General features: G+C 37.0%; 6 protein-coding genes across 6 annotated transcripts; 3 read left to right on the top strand and 3 right to left on the bottom strand.

Annotated features, from left to right (window-relative positions):
* Positions 1-124: 124 nt before the first annotated feature.
* On the top strand, positions 125-5727 carry LOC115999062 (nucleolar complex protein 2 homolog). Its single transcript, XM_031238809.1, has 12 exons — positions 125-291; positions 1203-1374; positions 1507-1628; positions 1812-1883; positions 1964-2527; positions 2690-2992; positions 3357-3686; positions 3791-3997; positions 4204-4290; positions 4778-4872; positions 4953-5081; positions 5215-5727. The coding sequence occupies exons 2-12, from the start codon at positions 1356-1358 to the stop codon at positions 5528-5530; spliced, it is 2244 nt and encodes a 747-aa protein (XP_031094669.1). The 5' UTR covers positions 125-291; positions 1203-1355; the 3' UTR covers positions 5531-5727.
* A 2030-nt stretch (positions 5728-7757) lies between these two features.
* Positions 7758-11511, top strand: LOC116024130 (probable methyltransferase PMT10). Its single transcript, XM_031265032.1, has 9 exons — positions 7758-8517; positions 8940-9089; positions 9178-9451; positions 9647-9754; positions 9875-10034; positions 10251-10508; positions 10593-10715; positions 10820-10897; positions 10977-11511. Exons 1-9 carry the CDS (start codon positions 7885-7887, stop codon positions 11173-11175), a joined length of 1983 nt encoding a protein of 660 aa, XP_031120892.1. The 5' UTR covers positions 7758-7884; the 3' UTR covers positions 11176-11511.
* A 70-nt stretch (positions 11512-11581) lies between these two features.
* Positions 11582-13575, bottom strand: LOC116024173 (alcohol dehydrogenase 1). The gene is made up of 9 exons (XM_031265074.1): positions 13437-13575; positions 13202-13338; positions 13066-13112; positions 12651-12976; positions 12455-12537; positions 12298-12373; positions 12048-12205; positions 11810-11971; positions 11582-11704 (listed from the first exon to the last, which is right to left on the bottom strand). The coding sequence occupies exons 1-9, from the start codon at positions 13471-13473 to the stop codon at positions 11594-11596; spliced, it is 1137 nt and encodes a 378-aa protein (XP_031120934.1). The 5' UTR covers positions 13474-13575; the 3' UTR covers positions 11582-11593.
* A 1166-nt stretch (positions 13576-14741) lies between these two features.
* LOC116024168 (alcohol dehydrogenase 1) lies at positions 14742-17716 on the top strand. Its single transcript, XM_031265070.1, has 10 exons — positions 14742-14928; positions 15396-15532; positions 15740-15786; positions 16041-16366; positions 16438-16520; positions 16612-16687; positions 16811-16872; positions 16950-17045; positions 17136-17297; positions 17374-17716. Exons 1-10 carry the CDS (start codon positions 14889-14891, stop codon positions 17488-17490), a joined length of 1146 nt encoding a protein of 381 aa, XP_031120930.1. The 5' UTR covers positions 14742-14888; the 3' UTR covers positions 17491-17716.
* A 560-nt stretch (positions 17717-18276) lies between these two features.
* Positions 18277-19674, bottom strand: LOC116024162 (stearoyl-[acyl-carrier-protein] 9-desaturase 6, chloroplastic-like). The gene is made up of 2 exons (XM_031265064.1): positions 19068-19674; positions 18277-18978 (listed from the first exon to the last, which is right to left on the bottom strand). Exons 1-2 carry the CDS (start codon positions 19650-19652, stop codon positions 18412-18414), a joined length of 1152 nt encoding a protein of 383 aa, XP_031120924.1. The 5' UTR covers positions 19653-19674; the 3' UTR covers positions 18277-18411.
* A 2407-nt stretch (positions 19675-22081) lies between these two features.
* On the bottom strand, positions 22082-26075 carry LOC116024183. Its single transcript, XM_031265086.1, has 5 exons — positions 25603-26075; positions 23845-23918; positions 23570-23745; positions 22968-23076; positions 22082-22690 (listed from the first exon to the last, which is right to left on the bottom strand). Exons 1-5 carry the CDS (start codon positions 25934-25936, stop codon positions 22382-22384), a joined length of 1002 nt encoding a protein of 333 aa, XP_031120946.1. The 5' UTR covers positions 25937-26075; the 3' UTR covers positions 22082-22381.
* Positions 26076-26111: the final 36 nt, after the last annotated feature.

Genomic DNA, 26111 nt, shown 5'->3' with positions numbered 1-26111 from the left:
AAAACAATCACTCTATGTAGCGGTTGGCTGAATATTACTTTTAAAAAAATAAAATTTAAGAGTCATTAAAAAATGAAATAATTTTAAAAAAATAAAAATCAAAGACCCTCTTCTTTAGGGTTCGCGAAGCCAACACTAAACACTCCTCCATGCTGCTTGAACGGGCGAGGCACAATACAAACAGTCGTCCAAGCTCTCTCTCGCCAACGTCTGCCGGAACAACTTCTTCCGGCTGGTGACTCCACTTTCCTCAATATCTTAGAGAAGCTCGGAAACTGTCTCTGAACGGAGGTATCTATTCTCATATGCACTACTTTTTTATTTTGTTAATGGGTACGGTGGTGATGATATTTTGGCGTCTCAGTTGGAACTATGTTTTTTCACCTACTCATGAGATTTAGGGTTGCGTTTTAGGTGCCTTCCAAATTCTAGCTACTTCACATTGGTGACCGACCCCTCCCGGTTAGAAAATTGTAATCTATTATTAGTATGTATTGATTATTTTATGGACTATTCTCCGGATTTTTCTAGACTATCATGGAGTCACGGAGGTGGGAAATGATCCATACTTTAGTAAACACGCTTCATTGACAAATAAAAGAGATAAAATAGTTTGTGATTTTGGTGCTTTTGCTATCAAGTGTGTACTTTCAGTTGATACCGTTTCTTAATATGTCATTTGCATGCCTTCCTTTTGCTGCAAATGTATGATTGGGTAGAATTTGAACAATGATAGTTAGTGTGTAATTCTGATGTTATAATCTTATAATTTCACTTGTGGGAATGTGGGATCACTGGTGCAAGAAGCCAATTGGAAACTTTTCAGGAAGCCTGCACATTTATATGTTGTATATATTTTCCATCTTATGCAGCTTTTCATTTATTTATTTATTCCTTCAAATTTAGGGAAATTTGGAATTATAGTGATTTCTTTGTATTATGCTAGATGGAAGTTATTATTATCACTTTTCAAGCTTGAATGTGAATAACATTTAAAAGCCCACATTAAAGTCATGGTAATATGTTAATTTTTTTACTCTACCTTGCAACAGTTTAAGTTTCTACAGATCAATACAGTGTACAATTGAGCAAAAGCTTTTCAAAGACATTGTCTGATAGAGGAAGTCGTTAGTGCCTAGTGTATTGCATTTAATTCAGGTTTAGTTCATTTTTTGCTGACCTTTAATAATTCCTTGATTCAGCTGTGTTTTTTTGGGTGGATCAAGAAGCCGTGAAACATACGGTTCTGTCGGTTTTTGTTGTGTAAACTTGAATTCCTACAAAACCACTTAGGGCCTTAGGGTTTTCCTGGTTTGGCTGAAGAAAAAGGACGCCCACTTTCCATCGCTTCCTCAATGGATTCAAGGAGAAAAGGTTTGATTTTGTTTTTGCTGTTTGTACTATAGACAATTTTGTGTGAATTTCAGATTTATGTTCCATTATTATTCTTCTATATGACTGTATATATGCTTTGTTTATTTAAATCTACACAATTTCTCTCTGCAGTTAAACTATTGAGTAAAAAGGAACCCAAGGGTGAAGACAACCAAACTGACACTATGCCAGACTCAACAGCAAAGAAAACGGCTAGAGAGCACAAGGAACAGTTGGAGAGACTCCAAGAAAAGGTTATTAACGAAACCAATTTGCAGTCAATAGAAACTAGTCATATATTAGACTGCCAAACACTCAAACTGATTGGTTGTAATTGGTTATATAATTGTATCACAAACTGTTTTTAGTTTAGTTAGTGTAATATGAATTGGTTGAGCATTCAAGTGTTTCACATGTTGAGTTAATTTCTTGTACAGGATCCCGAGTTCTTTGAATTCTTGAAAGAGCATGACAAGGAGCTTCTTGAATTTAATGATGAGGAAATTGATGTAAGTCTATTATCATTTGCATTTTTCTTCCTCTTTTGCCAATTGAACTGTTAATATAACTGCATATTTACTTTGTGCAGGATGATGAAGAAATTGAACTCGATGATGAGGCAATGGAAGATGAGAAGGAAACTGATGAGCTTGAGATGGAGCAGGCTTCTAGTATTGATGAACAAGGGAAAAAGTCCGTTAAAAATATAGTAACTAGTGAAATGGTTGATTCTTGGTGTAACTTGATTAGAGAAAAGAGAAACATAGGGGCAGTCCGCTCTCTTGTGAGAGCATTTCGTTCTGCTTGTCATTATGGTGATGACAGTGATGCTGACCCTACATCAAAGTGGAGTACTATGTCTAGTGGTGTTTTCAATAAGATCATGCTATTTGTTTTGAATGAAATGGATGGAATTCTTCGTGGCTTGTTGAATTTACCAGCTTCTGGGGGTACAAAGCAGATGGTAGCAGATACAATGACTACTAGGAAGTGGAAAAACTTCCAAAACTTGGTGAAGTCTTATCTGGGGAATGCTCTACATGTTCTTAACCAGATGACTGACACTGAAATGATTTCATTTACCTTAAGGAGATTGAGATACTCATCTATCCTTTTAGCTGCTTTTCCAGTTCTTTTGAGGAAGTACATTAAGGTATTCATTCACCATAATATGTTATTGAATTTGGATCAAATTGAGAAATTGCCTAAACTTTTTTTCTTTTACTTGTCAAAGAAGTGATGATTAAATTGATTTTTGCTAATAGCTGTATACCTTAGTCAAGCATCATTGTTGAGAGCTTATACTGCTTTGCAGGTGCTTCTTCATTTTTGGGGTACTGGAGGAGGTGCATTGCCAGTTTTCTCTTTTTTATTTTTAAGGGACTTGTGTGTTCAGCTTAGTTCTGATTGCATTGACGACTGCATTAAAGGAATGTACAAAGCCTATGTTTTAAACTGTCAATTTGTCAATCCAACAAAGCTTCAGCACATTCAGTTTCTCGGTAATTGTTTCATTGAACTTCTAAGGTTGGACCTTCCCACTGCATACCAGCATGCCTTTGTTTTCATTCGGCAGTTAGCAATGGTTTTGCGGAAGGCACTTGATTCAAAAACCAAGGTATTATTTCTGGTGCTGTGCTTTTTCTATAATGCTATGGAATAATTTGATACTAAATTTACATTTACTAGTAGGCTATCCTGTTGTGATATTTTTGTTGGTGAAAAAGTTTATCTTATCGCTTGAAACATAGCTAGTCACTTGTTTACATGGTGAATATTTAAATCTAACATTAACTTTAAAGTTATAATTTGAAATGTAAATAGCTCAACAATCTTGGTATGAAGAATGCAATACTTGTGTTCTCTGATTTTGCTTCTAAAATTGCTTGTCTGTTACACCATTAATGGTGCTAATTGTTCAGAGGCTAATCACTGAAATATTCGGAATCTTGTCTTATATGATTCTCAACTCTCTGTCTCAGGAATCATTCAGAAAGGTCTATGAATGGAAGTATATAAACTGTCTTGAGCTTTGGACTGGAGCAATATGTACATATTGTTTAGAAGCAGATTTCAGACCACTTGCTTATCCATTGACTCAAATTATATCTGGAGCAGCTCGTTTAGTTCCATCTGCTCGGTATTTCCCTCTTAGACTGAGATGTGTCAAGATGCTCAATCGAATAGCTGTTTCCACTGGTTCTTTTATACCTGTCTCTCTGCTCCTTTTGGACATGCTTGAGATGAAAGAATTGCACAAGCCTGCAACAGGAGGAGTAGGCAAAGCTGTTGATTTGAGTTGTGTGATAAAGGTACTTCAGTGTCACAGTTCTTTATTTCTTCCAGTTAGTAGCCACCACTTTTGTAACTCATATCTATATTAACTATAACTGACTGTTCATTGCAATATTGATAGGTGACGAAACCCACCTTAAAAACTCGAGCATTTCAAGAGGCATGTGTTTTTTCAGTGGTTGAAGAACTTGCTGAGCATCTTGCTCAGTGGAGCTACTCTGTTGCCTTCTCTGAGCTGTCTTTTGTACCTGCTGTTCGGCTACGCAGTTTTTGTAAGTCCACAAAGGTTGAGAGGTTCCGTCGAGAAATTAGGCAATTCATTCGTCAGGTATACCTGCAATTTCTATGTTTTGAATATACTTGTGGCTGAATTGTCTCTAAATGAATGTTATTTTATTTTCAAATGTTATAGAAATACACCTATGGCATTTTCTACTTTGGTTTTTATTCACATTGATTAGCGCGTTGATATAATTTACTTTAATCAATTGTCATAACTATAAATTGTGATGTTTTGAGTTTTAAATGTCACAGGTTGAGGCAAATTCCGAATTTACAAATAAGAAGCGCATGACTGTTACATTTCTACCCAATGATTCAGCTGCATCATCTTTTCTTGAGGTTCTATAATTCATTCTCTTGCTATCCCTTTTCCTAAACGGCTAAACCAATCTTTTCTGGTCAATGATGTCTATTATTATAATGCTAACTGATTCCTTACATAATGTGTTAAATTTGACTTCCTTCATTTGCAAGTTTTCATCTCATTATTAACCAAATTATTCTCTAAACTTACTATATTTGCCGATTTGGAAGATGTCACCATTAATAATGATTGCATATAAGACATTTGCCAATATCCCATTCCTACATGGCATGAGATTACTAATACTGTATGAAGCTGTCTATATTTTGTTGTAATAAAAAAACAAAGTTATGCTAAGAATGTATGAGTTCCTTATCTGGTTGTTAAATATAAAAATTGGGTAATTGAACAAGCCTGTATTCTTAGTGAAGGACTCAAAGTTCCATTGTTAACATTATCTGTCATTTCAAATGCATTATCGTAAAATGTTATCATGGAAGTCATTTTCCTCTTCAATTGTAGGATGAAAAAAAGGCAGGCATTAGCCCTTTGTCAAAATATGTTGGCACTCTTCGCCAGAGGGCACAACAAAGAAGCGAATCTTTAATTGAATCGAGGTTCAGTATACTCATCTTGATTTGCTACTCTTAGATCATCAGTTAGGTGAGGAATTCATGAAGAAACTCTATGATTTCAGTGTTATTGTTGGTGAACGTTCATCACTATTTGGAAGTAAGGTGATGGACGACGTTGACGATGATGATGATAGGGAAGACACAGGTGATGCTGTCTTCAATTCCTCTTGGCTACCAGGAGGCAATTCCAAGTACATTCACTGTACCCTGTTTTTTGTTTCTCTTTTCTTTCTCCCATAATGGGAGCTGGGATACTTTTTCTGTCTAGTTACTTTGTGTGTACAAGGTTTTATTTATGATTTTAACCCGATGATTCGTGTATAGGACAAAGCACTCGAAAGAAAAGAAGACAAAGAAAAGAAAGAGGTCAAAGGATGGCAGTGCTTCTGATGAAGACATTGTGGAGGATTTGGTGCTTAGCTCTGATGAAGAAGGTTCCATGAGCGACACACCTACTGAAGACAATATCAGCAAGAAGCAGAAATCAACTGTAGAGCCATCTAAGAAGAAAGGTAAGTTTAAGCCAAAGAAATCACCTACTGAAGACATCAGCAAGAAGCAGAAATTAACTGTAGAGCCATCTAAGAAGAAAGGTAAGTTCAAGCCAAAGAAATCAAAAAAGAGAAAGCCTTCAAGTTAATCAATTATCAAATTCATTGTCATTTTTGTTGTGCTTAGGATTTTATAAAACAAGAATTTCTTTGTTACGGTGCTCAGGCCCAATTTTGAGAAAATGAGAATCTAGTCCTAGTTTTGCTTATTGCTTTATTTGTTTTCTCTGTTTTAATGGTCATTCTGTATTTTACTCGTTAAATTATTTATTTGACCCCGTGCTGATAAGGAAAAATTGACAAAGTTGGTATGTCTGAGGTGAGTGAGGTCAGGTATTGGTTCTCCATCAGGGGCAATTTTGGTTTGGGTGTGGAAGGTATTTCATAATTGTATTTAGAGTTAATTATTGTTATTGATTCTAATTATAATTAGGGCTCTAGACATTGTTTGTTGGGTGTATTCATAAAGTAAACAACTATAATCATGGCCTATTCTTTTTTTGTAGCACATGCACAAGCTTGGTCAATTTGTCAATTGATCTATTATGTTCTACTTAACATAGATTTCTCACTTCCTATGAAGTATGTATATTTCTCACCCGTCTTCAAGGAGCTTAATTACTTGTACGCAATCTATCTCAAGAAGTACACTACAATAACCCTTCGCTCATGCAAGTTGCAAACCCTTCAAAATTCTCAATAGTTTTGCTTATAATGCATTGCAGTTAGCAACATTAAACATGAACCTCCACCGCAACCAGCCACCAAATCTATACCTCCTTTTTCTTCTCCCAATATTGCTAATGGGAAGTTCATCAATCATCACTAACCGTTCCTTGGAATCTTGGATAGTTTACTTACAACAATAATTAGCATTTGATAAATTATTGTTGGAGAACTACTCGGTCTCACAAATATCTCAGACGATAATTAAGAAATAAAAAAACAAGAGGCAAAACAGCATGTTGGACAAAGAAAGAGCCAGTTTATACTACATCAGTGTTAGGAACAGAATAGACATTTTTGTTATGCATACTGGAAGCTCTGGTCCTTAGGAAATGCACAACAAAGAAATGAACCAATGTACCATAAAATGCATCACACACCAAAAAAAAAAAATATTCACTTAAAACTAATAAATTAGTTATTTGTAGTGGGCTTTGGATGCTGATGGCGATTTGTCCTCTAATAAACGAAATTTATTGGTTTGATTCAATTGGTTACGGACCATTCGAGGACATTAAAGAGACAATGTAAACATATGTAAATTTATAAATAATTAATAGTTATTATGGTTTCCAACACCCTATACAAATGAATAAATAAGACAAGTAATTTAATAAAATATCTTTCTACTTCAAAATTTTAAAAATACTAGCTTATTTATAATTTATCTCTTTTGAACTTTGTAAACTTTGAAGAAACAAGAAAGATTGGCCTACAATCAACAAGATATTGATGAAATTATTAAAGACACACGATCTAAGTTCCATATTGATGAATGGGTTAATAAAATCTTTCTTTAGTTGATAATTTATGTTTAAAATTAGTTTTTATTTATTAGCTTGATGTTTATTAGTTTGATGAAGTGTGTTATTTATTAGTTTCAAATTAGTTTTTGTTTACTAGATTGATGTTTATTAGTTTGATGAATTGTGTTATTTATATTAGTTTCAAATTAGTTTATTTTTATTAGATGATTTTGATTGGAAATTTTAAGAATATATATATACGACGTCAATTTGTACTACGAAACCGTAGTCATATACTCCTTAAAAAATTATCATACGATGTCGGTTTAATACTAAAACTGACGTCATATGATTTTTATTTTTTTAAAAAATGGTAATATTTAAATATTTTAAAAAATATACAACGCCCGTTTTGTACTAAAAACCGACTTAGCATATATATTTTTAAAATTTAAAAAAAAATATGACGTCTGTTCTTTAACCGACCTTATAAATAACTATGTCTAAAGAAAATTGATTTTAAAAGTGTCAAAAACTAAAGTTTAAGGCCTTATTTGTAGTAGTGAAGATCTCAAACGATAATTAAGAAAGAAAAACAAGAGTCAAAACAGCATGTTGGACAAAGAAAGAAGCAGTTTATAGTACATCAGTGTTAGGAAGAAAATAGACATTTTTGTTGTGCATACTGGAAGCTCTGGTCCTTTAGATTGGAATGGATGGTGACACTGAAACGGATTCTTCCATGAATCCAAACATTCGTCGGAAGTCGGAACCCGACAACTAACGCCGACGACTGACCATTCCATGAACGTACGCTGAATATATAAAACGCTAACACATTTTTTTAGCATGCATCTCATCTTCTTCAATTCAATCTCTCAATCATTCATTCTTCTCCTACAAGATATCAACAACCTCACCTCCTCTAAAACCAAAGCCGCGGTTCTGATTTCACCGCCGCCTCTCTGAACATGAAGGTCCGCGCCACAAGCTTATCGGATTCTGATCACTGGTCACATTCAAAGTCCCCATCTTTCGTAAAACTCACTGCTTTATCCCTCTTATTCCTCTCCTTCTTCGTCCTCCTCAGGTATTTCTCTTTAAACCCCATAACCGGCCTCCCCTCCTCCTTCTCCATCCTTGACACCATCAATACTAGCACGGCTTTGACCACTCAGTCTCAGCAGCTGGTTTCTCTGCCTGCGGCTGCGGCAGCTCCGCCAAGGCCGCCGCAGGGGGATTTCTCTAAATGGATCGGAATTATAGACGAGAATGGCGTGATGGCGGGAGAATTTATCGTTGGGGATTTCGAAAGTTCCCTGGTGGAGACTGTGGCGAATGAGAATGAGGGAGGGGCAGATAAAGAGGAGGATAGAGAGTTTGTAAAGGGAAAATTCGGGAAATTTGAAGTTTGTGATGATAACATGAGTGACTACATTCCTTGCTTGGACAATGCGGAGGAGGCTATATCGAATTTGAGTTCGCCGGAGAGTGGGGCAAAGTACGAGAGGCATTGCCCGGAGAACCGGAAAAGATTGGGCTGTGTGGTGCCCAGACCCAAAGGCTATAAATTTCGAGTTCATTGGCCGGAAAGCCTAGATGAGGTAACATATATATGTAGAACACACAAGTATTTTCCTTTGCTATTTTGTGCAATATATTGAGGACCTGCCTTATGAAAATAGTCTATCATTGTTTATCACAATTGAAAGTAACGGTGAAGGTATAAAATTTTAGAGTATATATATTATAACTAGTATTTTGCTCACAAAAGGCAAAATCCCTAACCCAAAGGTCCCATAGGATTGTGGAGGAGTAATTCAGATGACTCAGTATCCATTAATGGGAAGATTAATGTCTGATGTTCACAAAGAGTCACCCCACAAGAGAATGAAACTCCCATGCTCCAGCTATCAGGGCTCAATCCTGCATCATTGTCCACAACTTTCCGCCCAAGAACCAACAAGCATTTCTTTCTTTGGTATTTTACTTGAGTATTTACCTAACTTTTCAAATGTTTCTATAGGTTTGGGCTTCTAACATACCTCAGACTTCCTTGGTTGATAATAAAGAAGGGCAGAATTTGATATCAAGAAATGAAAGTACGTTTATATTTCCTGGAGGAGGAACCCAGTTTCCCAATGGTGTAGAACAACATTTGGATCAGATATCCAAGGTATGCTGGTTCTTATGAGTTATACCCACCTGGTTACTTTCTCAATATTCACATGGCATTGGCTCCATTGTTTTCCATTTGCTTGTAGATGGTTCCAGACATTGCCTTTGGCGAACGCACACGCGTTGTCTTGGATATTGGTTGTGGTATAGGAAGCTTTGGTGCTTATTTGTCGAAGCACAATGTAACCACCTTGTCTATAGCTCCCAAAGACGATGCTAGCGATAACCAGATTCAGTTTGCTCTTGAGCGTGGTGTTTCTGCCATGGTTGCTGGGCTTGCAACACGTCGGTTATTGTATCCTAGCCAAGCATTTGAGTTGATACATTGTTCAAGATGCAAAGTCAATTGGATCCGCAATGGTACATCCTTATCAATCCTATATGATCTCTAGTACATCACCTTTTCCGTGCTTATATGAATTTTAATTAGTTGTCTGTCCCTTTATACAGTTACATTATTCAAGATTATTCTGTTAGTTTATGGGGAATATGATTTTCTAACTCATATTAGGTTCATAGTAATAATATCACAGTTTTCTTTGGCTTGTGGTGAAGATGGAATTTTGCTTCTTGAGGTAAACAGAATGCTTAGAGCAGGAGGATACTTTGTTCTAGCAGAACAGCCTGTTGACAATCGAGAAAAATCAATAGAAGAATGGATAGGTAATTTGCACATTGTTTGATACCTTAATTTGCTTTGAATTTCCTGTGGCATATGTCCTATTATATATGTCTCAAGTGTTTGTGTTTCTCTAAACGGATATTGGCTTGACTGAAATGCAGAAATGGAGGATCTTGCTAGTCGCCTTTGTTGGGAACTATTGAAGAAGGATGCAGGCATTGCTATATGGCAGAAGCCATTGAATAACAGTTGTTATCTCAACCGTGATCCCACTGCAAAGCCTTCATTATGTGGCAATGACGATGACCCCGATGATGTCTGGTATTTCCTGCTTTACAACCTGTCAAACTTGTGTGGTTCCCCTTTCCCTTTCTACTATGAAGTTCGAAGCAAACGAGTAGGACATTGGAATTACCATGACTCTGCTTTATCGCCTACATCTTGACCAGTTGATACATCTAGGAGAGAACAAAATATATGCCTTTTGAATCCTTTCCATTTTCCATTTTAGTTAGTTCACTTATTATTTGGTTGCAGGTATGTGAATATGAAGGCGTGTATCACACGTTTACCTGAGAATGGCTATGGATCTAATGTGACTGCATGGCCTGCTCGCCTAAACTCTCCACCAGACAGGCTATTTACTGTCAAAATGGATGCCATATTGTCTAGAAAGGAAATATACAAAGCAGACACACATTATATGTACGATGTTGTTCGTGGATATATTGGTGCTTTCCATTGGAAAAAGTTCAGATTCCGAAATGTAATGGACATGAAAGCTGGATATGGAAGGTATACTCCTTCCCAATCGAAGCTAATTCGTTCTTATTTTTAATTTTAAAACTTTGGAACTAAGATTTCTGAGCTTTTTGACAGTTTTGCAGCAGCTTTAGTTGATGCTGGGATTGATTGCTGGGTTATGAACGTTGTTCCTGTCAGTGGTCCCAATACACTCCCTGTTATATACGACCGTGGTCTCATTGGTGTCGTGCATGATTGGTAAGGGCTATATACTTCCTAAACTCGAAGTAAAGTGAAATCTTTATGCCAATTTGTGAACTGAAATAAGTGATGAAGTGATTTCTCCTTTGAATTGTGTATAGGTGTGAGCCATTTGACACTTATCCAAGAACTTATGATTTACTGAACGCAATTGGTGTTTTCTCGGCAGAGAAGAAGAGGTAATGTATACTTGTTTGGGGAAGCAAAGTTCACTTCACTTATGGGGAGTGTAAAAACTGAGGTTTGTTGTGTATGCAGATGTAATATATCAAACATTGTGTTAGAAATGGACCGAATTCTGAGACCTGGAGGAAGAGTTTATATCCGCGACCTCACACATATCATTGATGAACTAGATGAAATAGCGCATGCACTGGGATGGGTGGCATTCAAATACAATGATAGTGAAGGTCCTCATTCTAACTGGAAGCTTTTATCCTGTGAAAAACGTATGTAAACGGGGCTATACCAGTTAAATTGGTCAATCTGTTAACTTAGTAATCGCAAGGTTACAAGTTCAACTCTCGGCATTGGCTTATCGATCATGGTTTGCACCAGTCAACTATAAGCAGTTGGTTTATCTTCATGTGGCCACAAGGATCCATGTTTTCCTTGTAATTCTTCATAGTATTGTCTTGTGTAAAGCTATATCTTAGGTTCAATTGAAAGAAGTATGAAAGGCAGTATTGAACCGATAAAGGTGTACCATATAAACTTCAGTATTGTGAAATTTGACAACATAATACAAAGTACATGATTGTAATATTCACACAAAACTCAACCTTTTTTGGGAGGAAAGGGAAAACATGAATGACTACATAATGAACACAAAATAGAAGCATCTTCTTTTTCACAGTTTCAGCACAGACAAGAGTCTACATGGTGATGATGCAGCGAAGGCCTTCCCCTTTGAGCATCAGATCAAAGGCCTTGTTGATGTCAGCAAACGGCACTTCATGAGTGATGAATTTCTCCAATTCCAGTTCCTGCAAATTCTCAAAAATGACCAAATCTCAGATTGGTTCGATTGTTTGGTGATGATGTGTAAGACTTTTAGTCGAGACAGAACAGAACAGATATGAATGTGTTACCTTGTTCATGTATTTCTCCACAACAGCCGGGAGGTCAGTGCGGGGCTTGTAGTTGCCAAAGAAAGTACCCTTCAGAGTCCTCTCATTAAGCAAGTTCATGGGGTGAGTCTTGAACACTGCCTCTTTGTGTGGCACTCCCACCAGAACCGCCACTCCCCATCCCTGACAAACCAAATCTTATTGTTAGCAACCTGTTAATGAATCGGCTAAGGTTTACAGAAACATAAATAGCACATACATCGTGAACACATTCGAATGCAGAAATCATGGCATTAATGTTCCCAGTGCACTCCACGCTTCTGTCCACTCCTCCATCAGTCATCTCAACAATCACTTCTTGAACTGGTTTGCTATGGTCTTTTGGGTTCACAAAGTCAGTCACACCAAACTTCTTGGCTGCAGTATATAAAAACAGAGCAAACAAAACTTATCCAACTGATCAAACATCATTGTACTAATAATAGTAACAAGGAAATAGAAAACCTTACCTAGTTCAAATCTGCTGGGAACCAAATCAACACCAATGATCCTTGATGCACCTGCCATTCTTGCCCCTTCTGCAGCCTGATCAATAGTACACAATTTTAGTCACCTAATATCAACTTTTTTTTGGTCAAAATATTGACATATTCTAAGAAGACTTACAGCAAGGCCAACAGCTCCCAATCCAAAGACAGCCACCGTTGAGCCTTGTTTTGGTTTAGCAACATTCAATGTGGCACCAAGACCTGCAAAACAAATCATCAAATTCATAACCCCCATCAAACCTAATTCTTTTTTGTTTTTTTTTTTAATGATGTTCAAGAATCAAGATTTGATAATTGAGTAGATTGTTGTGTACCTGTGGAGATACCACAGCTGAGGACACAAACTTTGTCAAGAGGTGCATGTGGGTTGATCTTGGCTATAGAACCAACATGACAAACAGTATATTCGCTGAAGGTGGAGGTTCCAACGAAGTGATAGATTGGTTTGCCGTTGATTGTAAATCTTGATTTCTGGTCGTGAAGCATCACCCCTCTGTCAGTGTTGATCCTGAGGAGATCACACATATTGCTCTCCTCTGATTTGCAGTGTCTACACTCTTTGCATTCCCCAGTGAAAACAGGTAGCACATGGTCCCCTGCTGCTAGCTCTGTCACCCCCTCTCCTACACTCTCCACAATCCTAAAACCCCACAAACAAATTCAAGAATTTAATTTAAAAAACGTTACATCTGAGTAACCAGAGTTCTTGATTAAAGAATATAAGCTTACCCTGCGGCCTCGTGTCCTAGAATACGAGGAAAGACAGGATTTTGCCCCTGCAAGACCCCAAAAAAAATATCTCTTTTTAAAAGGGCAATCAAAATGCAATATATAAAGAAGGGTGTGCAAGTATAGTATAGTATACCTTGGCTTCCCAGAAGTAGACATCAGTGTGGCAAAGAGAAGTGAAGAGAATCTTGATTCGGACTTCCATTTTCTGGGGCGGGGCGACCTCCACTTCCTCTATCACTAGCGGCTTCCCTGCTTCCCATGCCACCGCAGCTGCAACCAAAAACCCAAATCATATATACCATTAGCCTAAAACTGAATCACCCAGGTATTATCAATCAAGAAGATGAAAATGTAAAAAAAGATAGTACCTTTGCATCGAATGACTTGCCCAGCAGTGCATGCCATTTTTGTTGTCTCAGTGTTTAAAGCTGAAAATATGTGTCAGTGCGAATTGAATCTTTGGAATGATGATGATGTGAGTTGGTTTGAAGGTGAGGGTTGGGCATTTATAGGTGTAGACGAAAGACAGCTTAAAAGCAATAAGGGAAGTCATAAGTGGTTTTGATATTGGTTTTGACTTTTTTGTTCCTGGGTTGTTAACAGTTTCAGTAGGCGCCAAAATCTGAAACTTTTCCCAAGTTTTGGTTCATGGTTTTGGCTGAGGCATCTGGTTTTCCTTTTTTACTTTTTTTCTTTTCTTAAATAAAAACTTAGTTGTAATTTGTAATAAAAAATAAGCAATACTACAATCCGCTCTTAAATTTATCTTTTAAAATTCTATCTTTTGGTAGGATACTTTTAAATTGATTTTTTTTTTTTACTTTGTAAATTCATTTTTTTATTCGCCATAGATCAGTTTGTTCATGAGTTGCTACTTGCTATTAAGTATTTAAAAAAAAAAAATTATTATCTCAAAAGTAAATTGATATAGGTAAATTTAAAGGAAAAAAGAAAAGTAACAATTTTTTGGGGCAAAAATTTTTCTTCAGATTTCACACCCTAACCCGACAAAATAGTGAAATGATAAATTAATGTCACCCAACAATCACCTGCTACTGCTATGACTTAATTCTGTATGACAAAAATTTGTGTGAGATCGAACATGTCAGATCTTTTATTAATGAGGTTAAAGATCTGTCTCATTAATCAAATATTCAACCCGTCTAAAGGATTGAGAAAATCTCAGACAAGTGTTACCCATTTTTTATTTTGATCTATAATTTATTATTTAATAATTAACTAAATTGTTTATGCTGGTAAAATAACATTTTTTATAAGCAAAAACTTGTGTGAGATTGTAATCACTAGTTGGATTTTTTATTAATAAAGTCAAAGATTCATCCATTAATCAAAAGTTTAACTTGTCTCATAAATTAGACCCGGTTTGTTACCTTCTTATAAAGAGTAATGCATGCGTTGATAGTAATATATTCGTTAGCTGACAAAAACATGGAACTGTATGATGGCTATTGCTTTCAAAACTAAAAACCGGTTGATGGTTTTACTTCAGCTGATTAAACCTTTATTCTCTCTCCTTTAAAAAAATTATTACCCGTGGTGAACTGTAGGAACTAAGCTAAAACCGAAGGCGCCAACAGAACGATCATACTGTGAAAAGACAACTATGAGTAGTTTTCTAGGCGAAATGCGTAATGCAAGGAGAAGGGCATTTTCGTCCGTGGATGTTTTGAAGCGGTGCCAGTTTCGCGCAAACTGTGCCACGCTACTGAGTATATAATACATGCTCTGGAATCATCTGCATTCACAATATACATACAGATAATACTATACATACAATCACACCGAAATACAAGAAAGCTATGGCTGCTAACACTGCTGGTCAGGTCATTCGCTGCAAAGGTGATTGCTTTACCGGATTTCCATATCGTTTTTGGTTTTATGTGATGGGGTGGGATTTTCGGTGTTTCTTGATTTGGTCTAATGGGATTTTGCTTCTTTTTTCTCTTATTTTATTCAACGACTCGATGGATCTGCTTTGCTGGGCTTCCTTTTTCCTTTGATTGTGGCTATAAATTATTAAATTATTCTTTCTATGTTACTGTTATTTTCATTTGATCTAGCCTAGTCTTTTTCCATGGATGTGGGTTGTTCTCTTGATCATCACTGCTATGGATTTTGTGGATTCATAGTTTTCAATCCCGCATATGTGGGAGTCTGCTGTCTGTCGGCATGAACAATTCCCACAGTAAATTTGATCTGTTTAATGTTTTAACCAGAAAAAAAAAAGGTTTAGTTTTTTTTTTCTTGTGTTGTTTTGTTTATGAATGCATGATTGATTATGCGGAACATGATCGTTCGTTTTGCAGCTGCGGTGGCATGGGAAGCCGGAAAACCTTTGGTTATTGAGGAAGTAGAGGTGGCGCCGCCACAGAAAATGGAAGTCCGTTTGAAGATTCTCTACACCTCCCTTTGCCACACTGATGTTTACTTCTGGGAAGCCAAGGTAAGTTAAGATGCTTATTAGCGTAATTAGTAATCGTAATTAGATAGCATTCAATGCGCAATCTACTATTTGATCCGATTGCATATATGATATATGATATATTTGAAAGCGATTTAGTCATAAATAAATAATTTGTTCTAATTGAATACTCTTCTCCAAAAGGTTGAATCCCAACCCCAAGCTCTTACATTTGATATTTGACTGCAGGGTCAAACTCCTCTATTCCCAAGAATATTTGGACATGAAGCTGGAGGGTATAATCTAAAACTTTGTCAAAATATATTATCATGTTTGAATAGATAGCCTCTTAGTGCACTCTGGATTGATTTATGTCTATGTTTAGTGGATCTTGTTTAAGAGCTTATTACTTATTTTAATACTGCTTTTTCTAAAGCAACATAGAGCTTAAAAAGGATTAGCTTATTTTGAAATACTATTAGTAGCTACTAGCTTTTAAGCAAGCTAGTTATGCCAGCATTAACTTGTTGTCTACTTCTGTTGAATTTAGGATTGTAGAGAGTGTAGGTGAAGGAGTAACACATCTCCAACCAGGAGACCATGCTCTTCCAGTGTTCACTGGGGAGTGTGGTGATTGCCGCCACTGTAAATCAGAGGAAAGCAATATGTGTGACCTTCTCCGGATTAACACTGACAGGGGGGTTATGATTGAGGATGGAAAGACGAGGTTCAGCAAGGATGGGAAGCCCATATATCACTTTGTTGGAACTTCCACCTTTAGTGAATACACCACACTCCATGCTGGTTGTGTTGCCAAGATCAATCCTGAGGCACCACTTGACAAAGTTTGTGTTCTCAGCTGTGGAATATCCACAGGTTAGAGAGAGTATAATATAATGTTAGCAATGTTAGTTGTTAGTGTTTACTAATCAAATGTACTTGTGTAGGATTTGGTGCTACTGTAAATGTTGCCAAACCGGCAAAAGGCTCGACTGTTGCCATTTTTGGATTGGGAGCTGTAGGCCTTGCTGTGAGTACACTTTGAGCCATTGCCCTGTTTCTTTATTACTCAGTATTTGCAAATTTCAACGGAAGTGTTGTCTCTGTATTTGAACTATTAGGCTGCCGAAGGAGCTAGGTTATCTGGGGCTTCCAGGATTATTGGTATTGATTTGAACGCCAATAGGTTTGAAGATGGTGAGTTCTGGAATGGCACAAAAAATTTGAAAACAAAATTATGACAAGAGTTGATATGTTACCTATTAAATATCTTGTATTCAAGATGATGATGATGGTGCTCATTGGTTTTGTTGACCACAGCTAAGAAGTTTGGTGTTACTGAATTTGTGAATCCAAAAGATCACAGCAAGCCTGTTCAAGAGGTTAGTTTGTTTCTTTGTGGTTGGCATTGATGTTTTGTTCCTTGTTTAAATTAAAGCTGAGCATATATTTGTTGCAGGTGATTGCTGAGATGACAAATGGTGGGGTGGACCGGAGCGTGGAGTGCACTGGAAACATCAATGCAATGATCTCTGCATTTGAATGTGTTCATGATGTAAGTGTCTTGCCTATTATTGTAGTATCTGAATTTAAGATTTGTTTTCCAAGTGAAACTATAGTATACAATGATGGATTGATGACACAGGGTTGGGGTGTTGCTGTTCTTGTGGGGGTTCCGAACAAAGACGACGCATTCAAGACTCACCCCATGAATCTGCTGAACGAGAGGACTTTGAAAGGCACCTTCTTTGGCAACTACAAACCTAGATCTGACCTCCCAGCTGTGGTGGAGAAATACATGAAAAATGTATGTATGGTGAATGAATATTGTGTGTTGATATGAATGAATGAATGATGTTTTGATTTGGGCTGCATATATGCAGGAGCTGGAGTTGGAGAAGTTCATCACCCACCAAGTGTCCTTCTCGGAAATCAACAAAGCCTTTGATCTGATGCTGAAAGGGGAAAGCTTGAGGTGCATCATCAAAATGGAACACTGATTCTTCATCAGAGTGTATCCCTACCTGGTTGTTGTTTGTACAAGTATGAGAGAGAGTTATAGATGATGATAGGAGTAATAAGAATAAGGTTTTTGGGCCATTATAAGGATGCCGTATCCTGTGCACTTGTGAGATCCATTATTGTCCTTTGGTAGTAAAAGAAATTATATGACAATCTTAAAATTAATGGATAAGATGCAAGTTAATCTAGAGTTTCTTCGTTAAATTACCTCTCATAAATATACCTGATTGCTATAAGCATATTTCACCTTTACTATGTCAAGAACAAAGAAAGCACAATTCTACATATATGAAGCTACCTACAAAAATAGTAAATTGTAGGCACCATCTAATCAGTTACGTTAGTCTGACGATACTCACAATTGTGCATATATGAAGCTACCTACATATATCTCGATTATTTTTATTTTATTATCAAATCAGTTAGTTAGTCTGGCGATACTCCGTAATCATAACACAATTTATTTTTCTCTCAATTATTTATATTTTATTATCTCGGTTATGTTTGTCTGCCAATACTCCGTAATCCTACAACCAACAGTCCTCTTGTCTATATGAAACTCTGTAAGTACTAAGCATCAAGCAAATTGTCTGGCGTGCTTCAAAATATAACAAGTAACAATTTTACTTAAACTCAAATTTAAAATTAATTAACAAAAAGTACACAAATGTGTCAATTTTTAACCGTCACAATTTTTTTTTTGGGGCTTAAAGCCAAGCCAATAATAAATTTCACATTTTAGAACACTTCATAACATGGTTGGAGATAAGAAAAGCAAGGCTCCTTGCAAATATACATATTTGTACATTAAAAGAACAAACAATACAAATAAAAAACGAGGCGATTCATTCTCTCATGATTTATATCATATGATCCTGAATTAAATTAAAATTCACATATTATATAGTAACCTCCCTGTTGAAAATCCAGCTGAACTTCACCCCACGCGGCGCCAACTTCTTGGCTCTCTCGTCGGCTCGCTCTTGCAGCTTCCTAATCCTCAGCGGCAGTCTACACACGAAGTCCTGTGCACCTCTTCCATCCCCGTTCAATCCCTCCATCTTCTCCAGCTTCCACCGTCCGATCAAAAACTCCAAGATATCCGCGTAGTCGTGAGCCGTGTAAACGCCGAGGCGCTGAGCCACCGCGGAGAAGTGCTCGAAGAGGTTGATATCTTGGCCGTCGTACATGAGGTGAGCCGGCATTGTGATCTTCTTCCTCATCATGTCGGCTATGGCGAGCATGGCGCCGTTGGGGTCCACTTCCAGAAGCTTCTCCACGATGTTGGCGTATGCGTTCTCGTGCCGCCTCTCGTCCGCCGCAATGCTCCCGCAAATCCGCGCCAGCACCAGATCGCCGCCCTCCTTGGCTAGCCGAGCCGTGTTGCCGTGCGACACGAATGTGGCTCGCTCTTGGAATGACGTGTATACGAACCCCAAATACGGGTTGTTTTCCGTGCCCGGATCCTACTCACCCATTATTTTGTCATACATTTATACCAATAAATAAAAACACAATTTACTTTTGAATAAGAAAATGAGGTGAAGGGACTAACCATTCCAACGCCAAGCAAGTACTGCACCGTTTTTTCTATCATGGTCATATCGACCCGACCCGACAGGTAAAGATAGGTCCGGAGCAAATCGCCGTGGCGATTCTCCTCGGCGGTCCAGGCGCGAGTCCAAGCCGCCCAAGGGTTCTGGCTGGCGCCGGTCTCATCGCGCACACCGTCAAGCGTGTTAATCATGGTCTGATAAGTCGGCAGGGCGTCCTCGGTAATCATATCGCCTACCAGAACCACAAAGTAATCGTCGGGAAGCTGGGAGGTCCGTTCCCGGAGCGCCCGGACCTCATCGAAGAACTCGTCGGAGGGGCGGGACGGGTCGGGGAGGAACTCGTTGGGCTGCCAGCATTTCTCCACCGGCTTCAGGAGAGGGAGGACCGAGCTCGACGCCCAGGACTCTAGCGACTTGAAAATCTCCACTTTTTCGGCGGGCATGGAGTGCGTCGTCTGGTAACGGAGCGGCTGCGGCGGGGCGGCAATGGCGGAGATCGGCGCTACACGGCGGCGGAGGGCGGCCGGAAAGGCAGATGGAGAGCATGCAAGTGTGTTGGCGGAGAATACTAAGAATTGCTGCATGCTTACACTCAGAGGAAGAAAAGTCAAATGTCTGGTTTGCAATGAGTGAGAAGTAGGGGTTACCAACTTTTTATAGGAAATCTCGTTCATAATTTGCCCTCAATACTCTCATCATATTACCCAAGTGCCACTATACTCACTCCCATAATTCACTTTATTAATCATATACTTAACTTTAATCAAATTAAATTATACAAGTCTTTTTCAAAAATAAAATAAAATTATATAAGTCTAAATGTTTTAATAAACACGGAAATTATAATAAATTCATGGATTCTAATAAAAAATAATACTCAAATAAGTCATCGAATTACATTTCTAAATATAATTAGATTATCCAATTCAAAAAAAATTGTAATTAAGTTATTATACAGTTCACAAAAACTAGCATGTTCCTTTGATGTGAAATTGCATGATTTTGAAATATTCAAAAACATAATTGGGTGATTTATTTTGTGAGGCTTGATCAATATTTCTTTTCAAACTTTATTAATGTAATCAACTGAGCTGTCAATGCAGACCATTATTTTATATTGTGATTGATATGATGTGTATGAGTAGTGTTAGTGGCAATAAAAGAAAGCAGTGTGGGCAGTTTTGTAATTTAAATGGCATAGCAATATTAAGCGACAGATTTGGAAAAAGAAATGGCAGCCCATGTATCCAAGAAACCAGTGGGTGGGTGCAGTGGTTTCTACGTTTGAACCAGAAAAGTGGGGAGAGACTCCGTGAAAGCTTTGAATCATATACTGTGGGTTAAATGAGTTGTTTAAATCTTGTTGTTGTTATTATTTTTTTTGAGGGTACTTGTTGTTGTTATTATTATGCTCTTGATTTTCGTGTTTTATAATGTTACTCCTAAATTCCCACTAACCGTTCCACTTTCAAACCATTTTTTTGATTTTTTTTTTTCAACGAAAGCCCCTCTTCGCTTTTACAAAATACTCCCAGTTCTAGATTGTTCCTTTTTAAAATTGAAATTTTTTTTAATAATGTTGTTTGTAAATTCCCTATTTTTAAAATAATTACAGGTGATGGAAACTTGGAATCACTTAGGTAATTTGAGATTTACCATCGAAATGAGTCTTAGTGCGGGTTCATAGAAGTTCAATTATCAATATATAGTCTGAAAAAAGTCGAGAAATTTGGTTTTAGAAAAATAGTGTTGGAATATGTTAGATAATTTTTTAAAGTTTTTGTTTTATATTTGAATGATATGTGCTCGACTTAGCCTTTCACCAATTTCCCCTCGCAACACTTGTCACTCGTGGCTTGCCTTTGCTCGGTAACTTAGCACAAGGAACTTCTCTCACTTGGGGAGAGATTGCTCCCACACTACTGTTAGGAGAAATTCGATCCGTGATTCTTTTTCTCAAACTTCACTCCCTGTGACCAATTTAGTTATCCATGTGGACAACTTTACTTTATTTCTTAACAGTACTTCGTGAGTTCTTGTAGTGGATTTCTCCATTGATTATGAGCTTATAATCTTAATAAATATTTCAAAAGTTCCAAACATTCTTGGTAATCCACCTATGGCGCTCCTGCGGTAACATGGATCTCCTCTACATTTCATTTTATATTTTTTTTATAATTCAATTTATCTAAGATTTTTTTTAGTGAGGTAAGAAAGGCTACACATCAACTCTATTTAACTCTATGAGAGGCCACCCCACTAGCATCGCCCACGAGGAGACAACACATCTCCCTCGAGGGACGTCAAGGACCGAATATCGCACTCCCTACTCAGACCAAGGTTGGCAAGAAAGTCCACACATAATATTTCACACTAAACTAAAAAATACTTTTTAGTCGCAATGCAATATTGCTTACCCACAAAAAATATTATATTTTCGCTAGAAAATACTACAAATTTAAAATCGTCACATGATATGGTCCCTCATATTTTGTATTTGTAATTTTGTAGATTCTTGAAAAAAATATCTTTTTTATTTTGCTCAAAAAGTTTTTTTAAAAAAATTATAGTATCTACATATTTTTTATAATTTATAAAATAATAAGTACAGTCGTACTTAAATATATTTGTTCCTTACACACAGTGGGTAGCACATTTTCTTTATATTTTGTAATTTTGTAATTTCTTCAAAAAAATATCTTTTCTGTTTTACTCAGAAAGAAAGTAAATTCTACTACCTACCTTTTATATTTATATATATAAATAAGAAGAAGAAGCGTACTTAATTGTTTCTTACACATTGCCGACATCGATAGTCCGTTTTCTTTACCCAAACATGAGTCTGTAATTTCATAATTACGCATCTTGAAATTCACTTAAAAATTAAGTAGCCTTTTTTTTTTTTGAAAATTAAGTAGCCTTAATTCAAATTAACTCTTGTGCAAGTGAATCATGTGCTAAATAGGTATAAGTTAATTCTTTCTTTAAATAAGAGTCGAATAAAAAAAAAAAGTAATATGAACATTTTAACATATACTAAAAAAATCAAGTGAGTTTGATAACCTATATCTTCGTGAACCTCCGTAGTCTCGATTAGCTACAACGCCAAATGACTACACTTGTGTAAGAGCTAATAATACACTTTAACTTGGAGCACAGCACCACGTTAACAATCAATGTATAAACTGCACTCATTTTTCATTTAATATAATACTAAGGTGGTTATATAACTTCATTCTGGCGTGTCTTCTTCAAACTTGAGTTCCAAATATTCTGCAATCACATTAATGAATACAAAATTTAACCCCAATGGTTACATTTCTGAATGCAGCCGGACCATACGGAGAGAATCAAATGGCGTGTCTAACCGCCACTCCCTTTGCTTCTTGCTAAGGGGCCTTCCTTTACCTGCTTTTTCTCGGTTAACCCTTACGTCAGCTAATCCCCATGTGCATACACTTGTTTCCAAATCGAAGGACACAAGCCTGAATACACCATCTTGTTCAGTAGGCATGCCAGTCTTGATTCCTTCACTCACATACTTTACATACATGGGACGTTCATTGAACCGATCAAGATCTTCTGGGACCCTAACAACCCTCTCCACACCAGGTGAAGATACCTACAAGAAAACATTTTTCAGGTGATTGCAGGCTTTGGGTTATATTAACATTAAGATAAGCAAACGCTTATTATTCTATGTGTATAGTTCCAATTAAACAAGAGAACCCATCTTTCATGTTCACTAGCGGATTACAAAACTAAATAAAAGGTGAAGATAGAAAATGCATTTTTTTAATCAATTCTCTTGGGTACGTCATCTTAAAGATATGAAAAGGGAATCTCAAGAAATAAGGAGTCATACAAAGCTAAGAGAGAGAGGGTTGAGAGAAAAAGACCTCCAGGGATAAGTTATTTGGAATAGATCCTGACAACTCAGCTTCATCAAGCCGTTCTCTGTAAGCTGATGAGAAAGCTTCAATGTCTGCCATACTAGGAGAACCTGATCTGCAGAAATTTATTCATCTGTGTCAGGGCGCCTCAAGTTATAGATTATTATTTGAATGCAATGTTGCAAAAATCGCGCCTAAGCGCTAGGCGTCGGCCACCTAGATTATCACTGTAATCGGTGGTCTAGCCGGCCGGCCGACTAGGCCACTTAGGCGCCGACAAAAAACGCGGGCACCCAAGGAGCGCCTTGCGATTTTTTAACCATGTCTGAATGGGAAAACAATTTCCAACATTGTGAAAGATGTCTGTTAAGTAAGGATTTAAAGATAAAAATCAGTTGCATGAGAACAAAATAAATGGGAATTTACTCAACCGAACATCAATCATTATAGTTTCTATAACGAAATGCTTGTTCAATGTCTCCATATCTGATTTATCCTGAGCATTATTGCTTTTATATCCACAATAAAGATCAAGTCTTTGATGACTACAAAATACCATGTAAACTTACTACTGTCAGAACTAAGAATCATTCACACCTATAGCTTACTTGTTTGTGAGTCTCTCCACTCGCACTTGAATGTGGGCATTCTTTTGCGTCTTAAAGGCATATATTCCCAATTCTCCATCAAATGATAGAGCAACTTCTTCAGCAATTTCTAATGATTTTTTGTCCCATGGTGTCCCAGCAAGAGCAATTCCACCTCCTCCAGATCCATCACCAAACTTAAAATCAAGAGTAACCGATTTAACACTATCTAGCATTAAACTTCCATACAAAAGCTAGTCATGTGAGGTCAAAATCTGTTAAACAATAATACTTACGAAGAGTTTAGCATCTTCCTCAAAACTCTCATCATAAAGGAAATCATCATCATTATCATCCTCCAGCAGCTCCTCTGTCCCATGGAAATCCAGAATACATTGATTATTGATATGGAAGAAGAAACTGAAGTAATAAAAGTTCCTGGAAACACCCCAAAAAGAATTGCTATTTTGTCCCCTTGATTCTCTTGAAAAGAGGCTTAAAATAGTTATGATAAATGGGGGAAAAAAAAGTTGAGATGCTGAAATATGTTTTGAGAATGACTTCAAAAAGAATTTATTAGTTATGAAATTCAGTAAAAACAAAAACAAAAACAAAAGAGGTCACACTGAAGAGAAGGGTGAGAGGGGATAAATGTAACTCCCGATCTAGCTTCTGGCATGCAATATAAATATCACAATAAATTAACTGCATGTGCATCCAAACTTGCTACCATATGTTTCACAAAGAGCTGTATCTCTCACCTTAAAATATATTAAATTAAATCTAAATGGAACTTCATCTTCACTTGTGGGATACATATTAATATGTTTCTGAAGCCCTTCATGTCATTGGTTAAAAAACTAGAGAAAGTTCACAATATGAGATACAGTGTCAAAATAAAAGCTTAATAGAGTGTTTTGGAATCCCATTAAGCTCCTATCTCTAAACAGTACAACAGCATTGGACTAATCAGATATCAAGAACTAAAATGATAGTTAATGCCACTACAGATGAATTCCATTTAATTGAAATCAAATGGAAAGCAAATTAGGGAATCAAGGTAGGCAAAGTGAAATATGGTAGTAAATTAGTAATTAATACATTTCTCCCCAGCTTACCTGAACTCCTTTTATGCTAAAAAGATAGGTATGGAGAGAAATCCAAATGCAGATAACACGCTACGACATATTGAAATAACTGTAATGAATGTATTAATACCCTACTACCAGTAGTATCATCGTAAGTGGAGATCATAGACCACTAAACAGAAAAAGTGGATCTTGCATTATGTCCTCCATATAAAGATTATCAGAAGCAGTGAAGTTATGCTTTAGACTATTGGCACATGTGAAACACATCACAATTTTATAATGACACTACAAATAATCAGAGATTCAAAGCAAATTGAGGGAAATGGGAGATAATTTGACAGATAGCTTCAGGATTCTTGGAAAAATCTTTATCCACTTTTTTTTTTTTTCCGTTTGTTATCTATTAAAATATTTCTGTTTATCCTCACTGTTTATAATAATCAAAGGCACCATATCTGGTAGTTAAAATAAAAATAAGGCAAGTGATAGTCTAAGTTGGTCACATAATGCGTTAAATCTTTGTTAATACATTCATTGTGAATTCAATTCTTTTACCTATCCAAGTAAGGCACAGCTTCTAAACCTCCAGCTCATTCCTCTAAAATGACCAATAGAGCTTACACCTTTGTGGAATTTTTATGTCCTAAATCCTAATACAGCTCCAGCTTCACACGCCATACAAAGGAAAGCAGTATACAGGTTCTTCAGGTTCTTAAAACTTTTTAATGGAACACAGAAGAAGAGTAGGTCCAGAATTCTTTCATAAAATGGAGTATACTAAAATCGAATAAACCATCAACCATTTACATATATCACTTCAAATCAACTTGTTTAAGACCTGAGCTCAATAGTTCATATTAGGATATAAAATTAGGGAAGAAAAAGGCATCTGATATTAACACTCGAAAATAATCACATCACGTAGTTGAACGGTGAAAGTAATTATGTAAATAATGAACTTACCGTCTTCAAAGTCCTCAGCAAGAAACTCGTCTCCGTCTTCGTCGTCATTCTTCAACACTTGTTCAACGATTGAAGGCGAGAGAATTGGCTCAGACTTCGAGTTTCTCTTCCTCGCACTAGCTATAAGCGGTCGGTAGGCATTATAGATACATTGGTAGGGGCAAAACAAGGATGAAAGGTGATGTGTACGGCCGCGGGGAAATGAAAGATAATGGCTATGGCGGCAAATGACCCTGCTAGACCTATCACCACTCCTTGTACTGATTTGCTTTGAAACGTAGGAGTCCGGGCTGACGCACCTCACCTTGAAATGGCAACCTGTAATTAAGTTCATGTTGGGACAAATTGTTTGGCCCTTGCTTGGTTCGAAAGGTCCAAATCGGAGTTCTACAGAAAGTATTGAGGTCTTGCCTCCGAAATATGGCGGGGCGGCTATGGAGTATTATGTATTTACGTGGCCGTTTCGATTCCCATTTTGTTTGATTACTACTGAGCAAGTGAGAAATACT

The sequence above is a fragment of the Ipomoea triloba genome, chromosome 1, assembly GCF_003576645.1.
Source record: "Ipomoea triloba cultivar NCNSP0323 chromosome 1, ASM357664v1".
NCBI lineage: Eukaryota > Viridiplantae > Streptophyta > Magnoliopsida > Solanales > Convolvulaceae > Ipomoea > Ipomoea triloba.
This window is presented reverse-complemented; position numbering and strand designations above follow the sequence as displayed.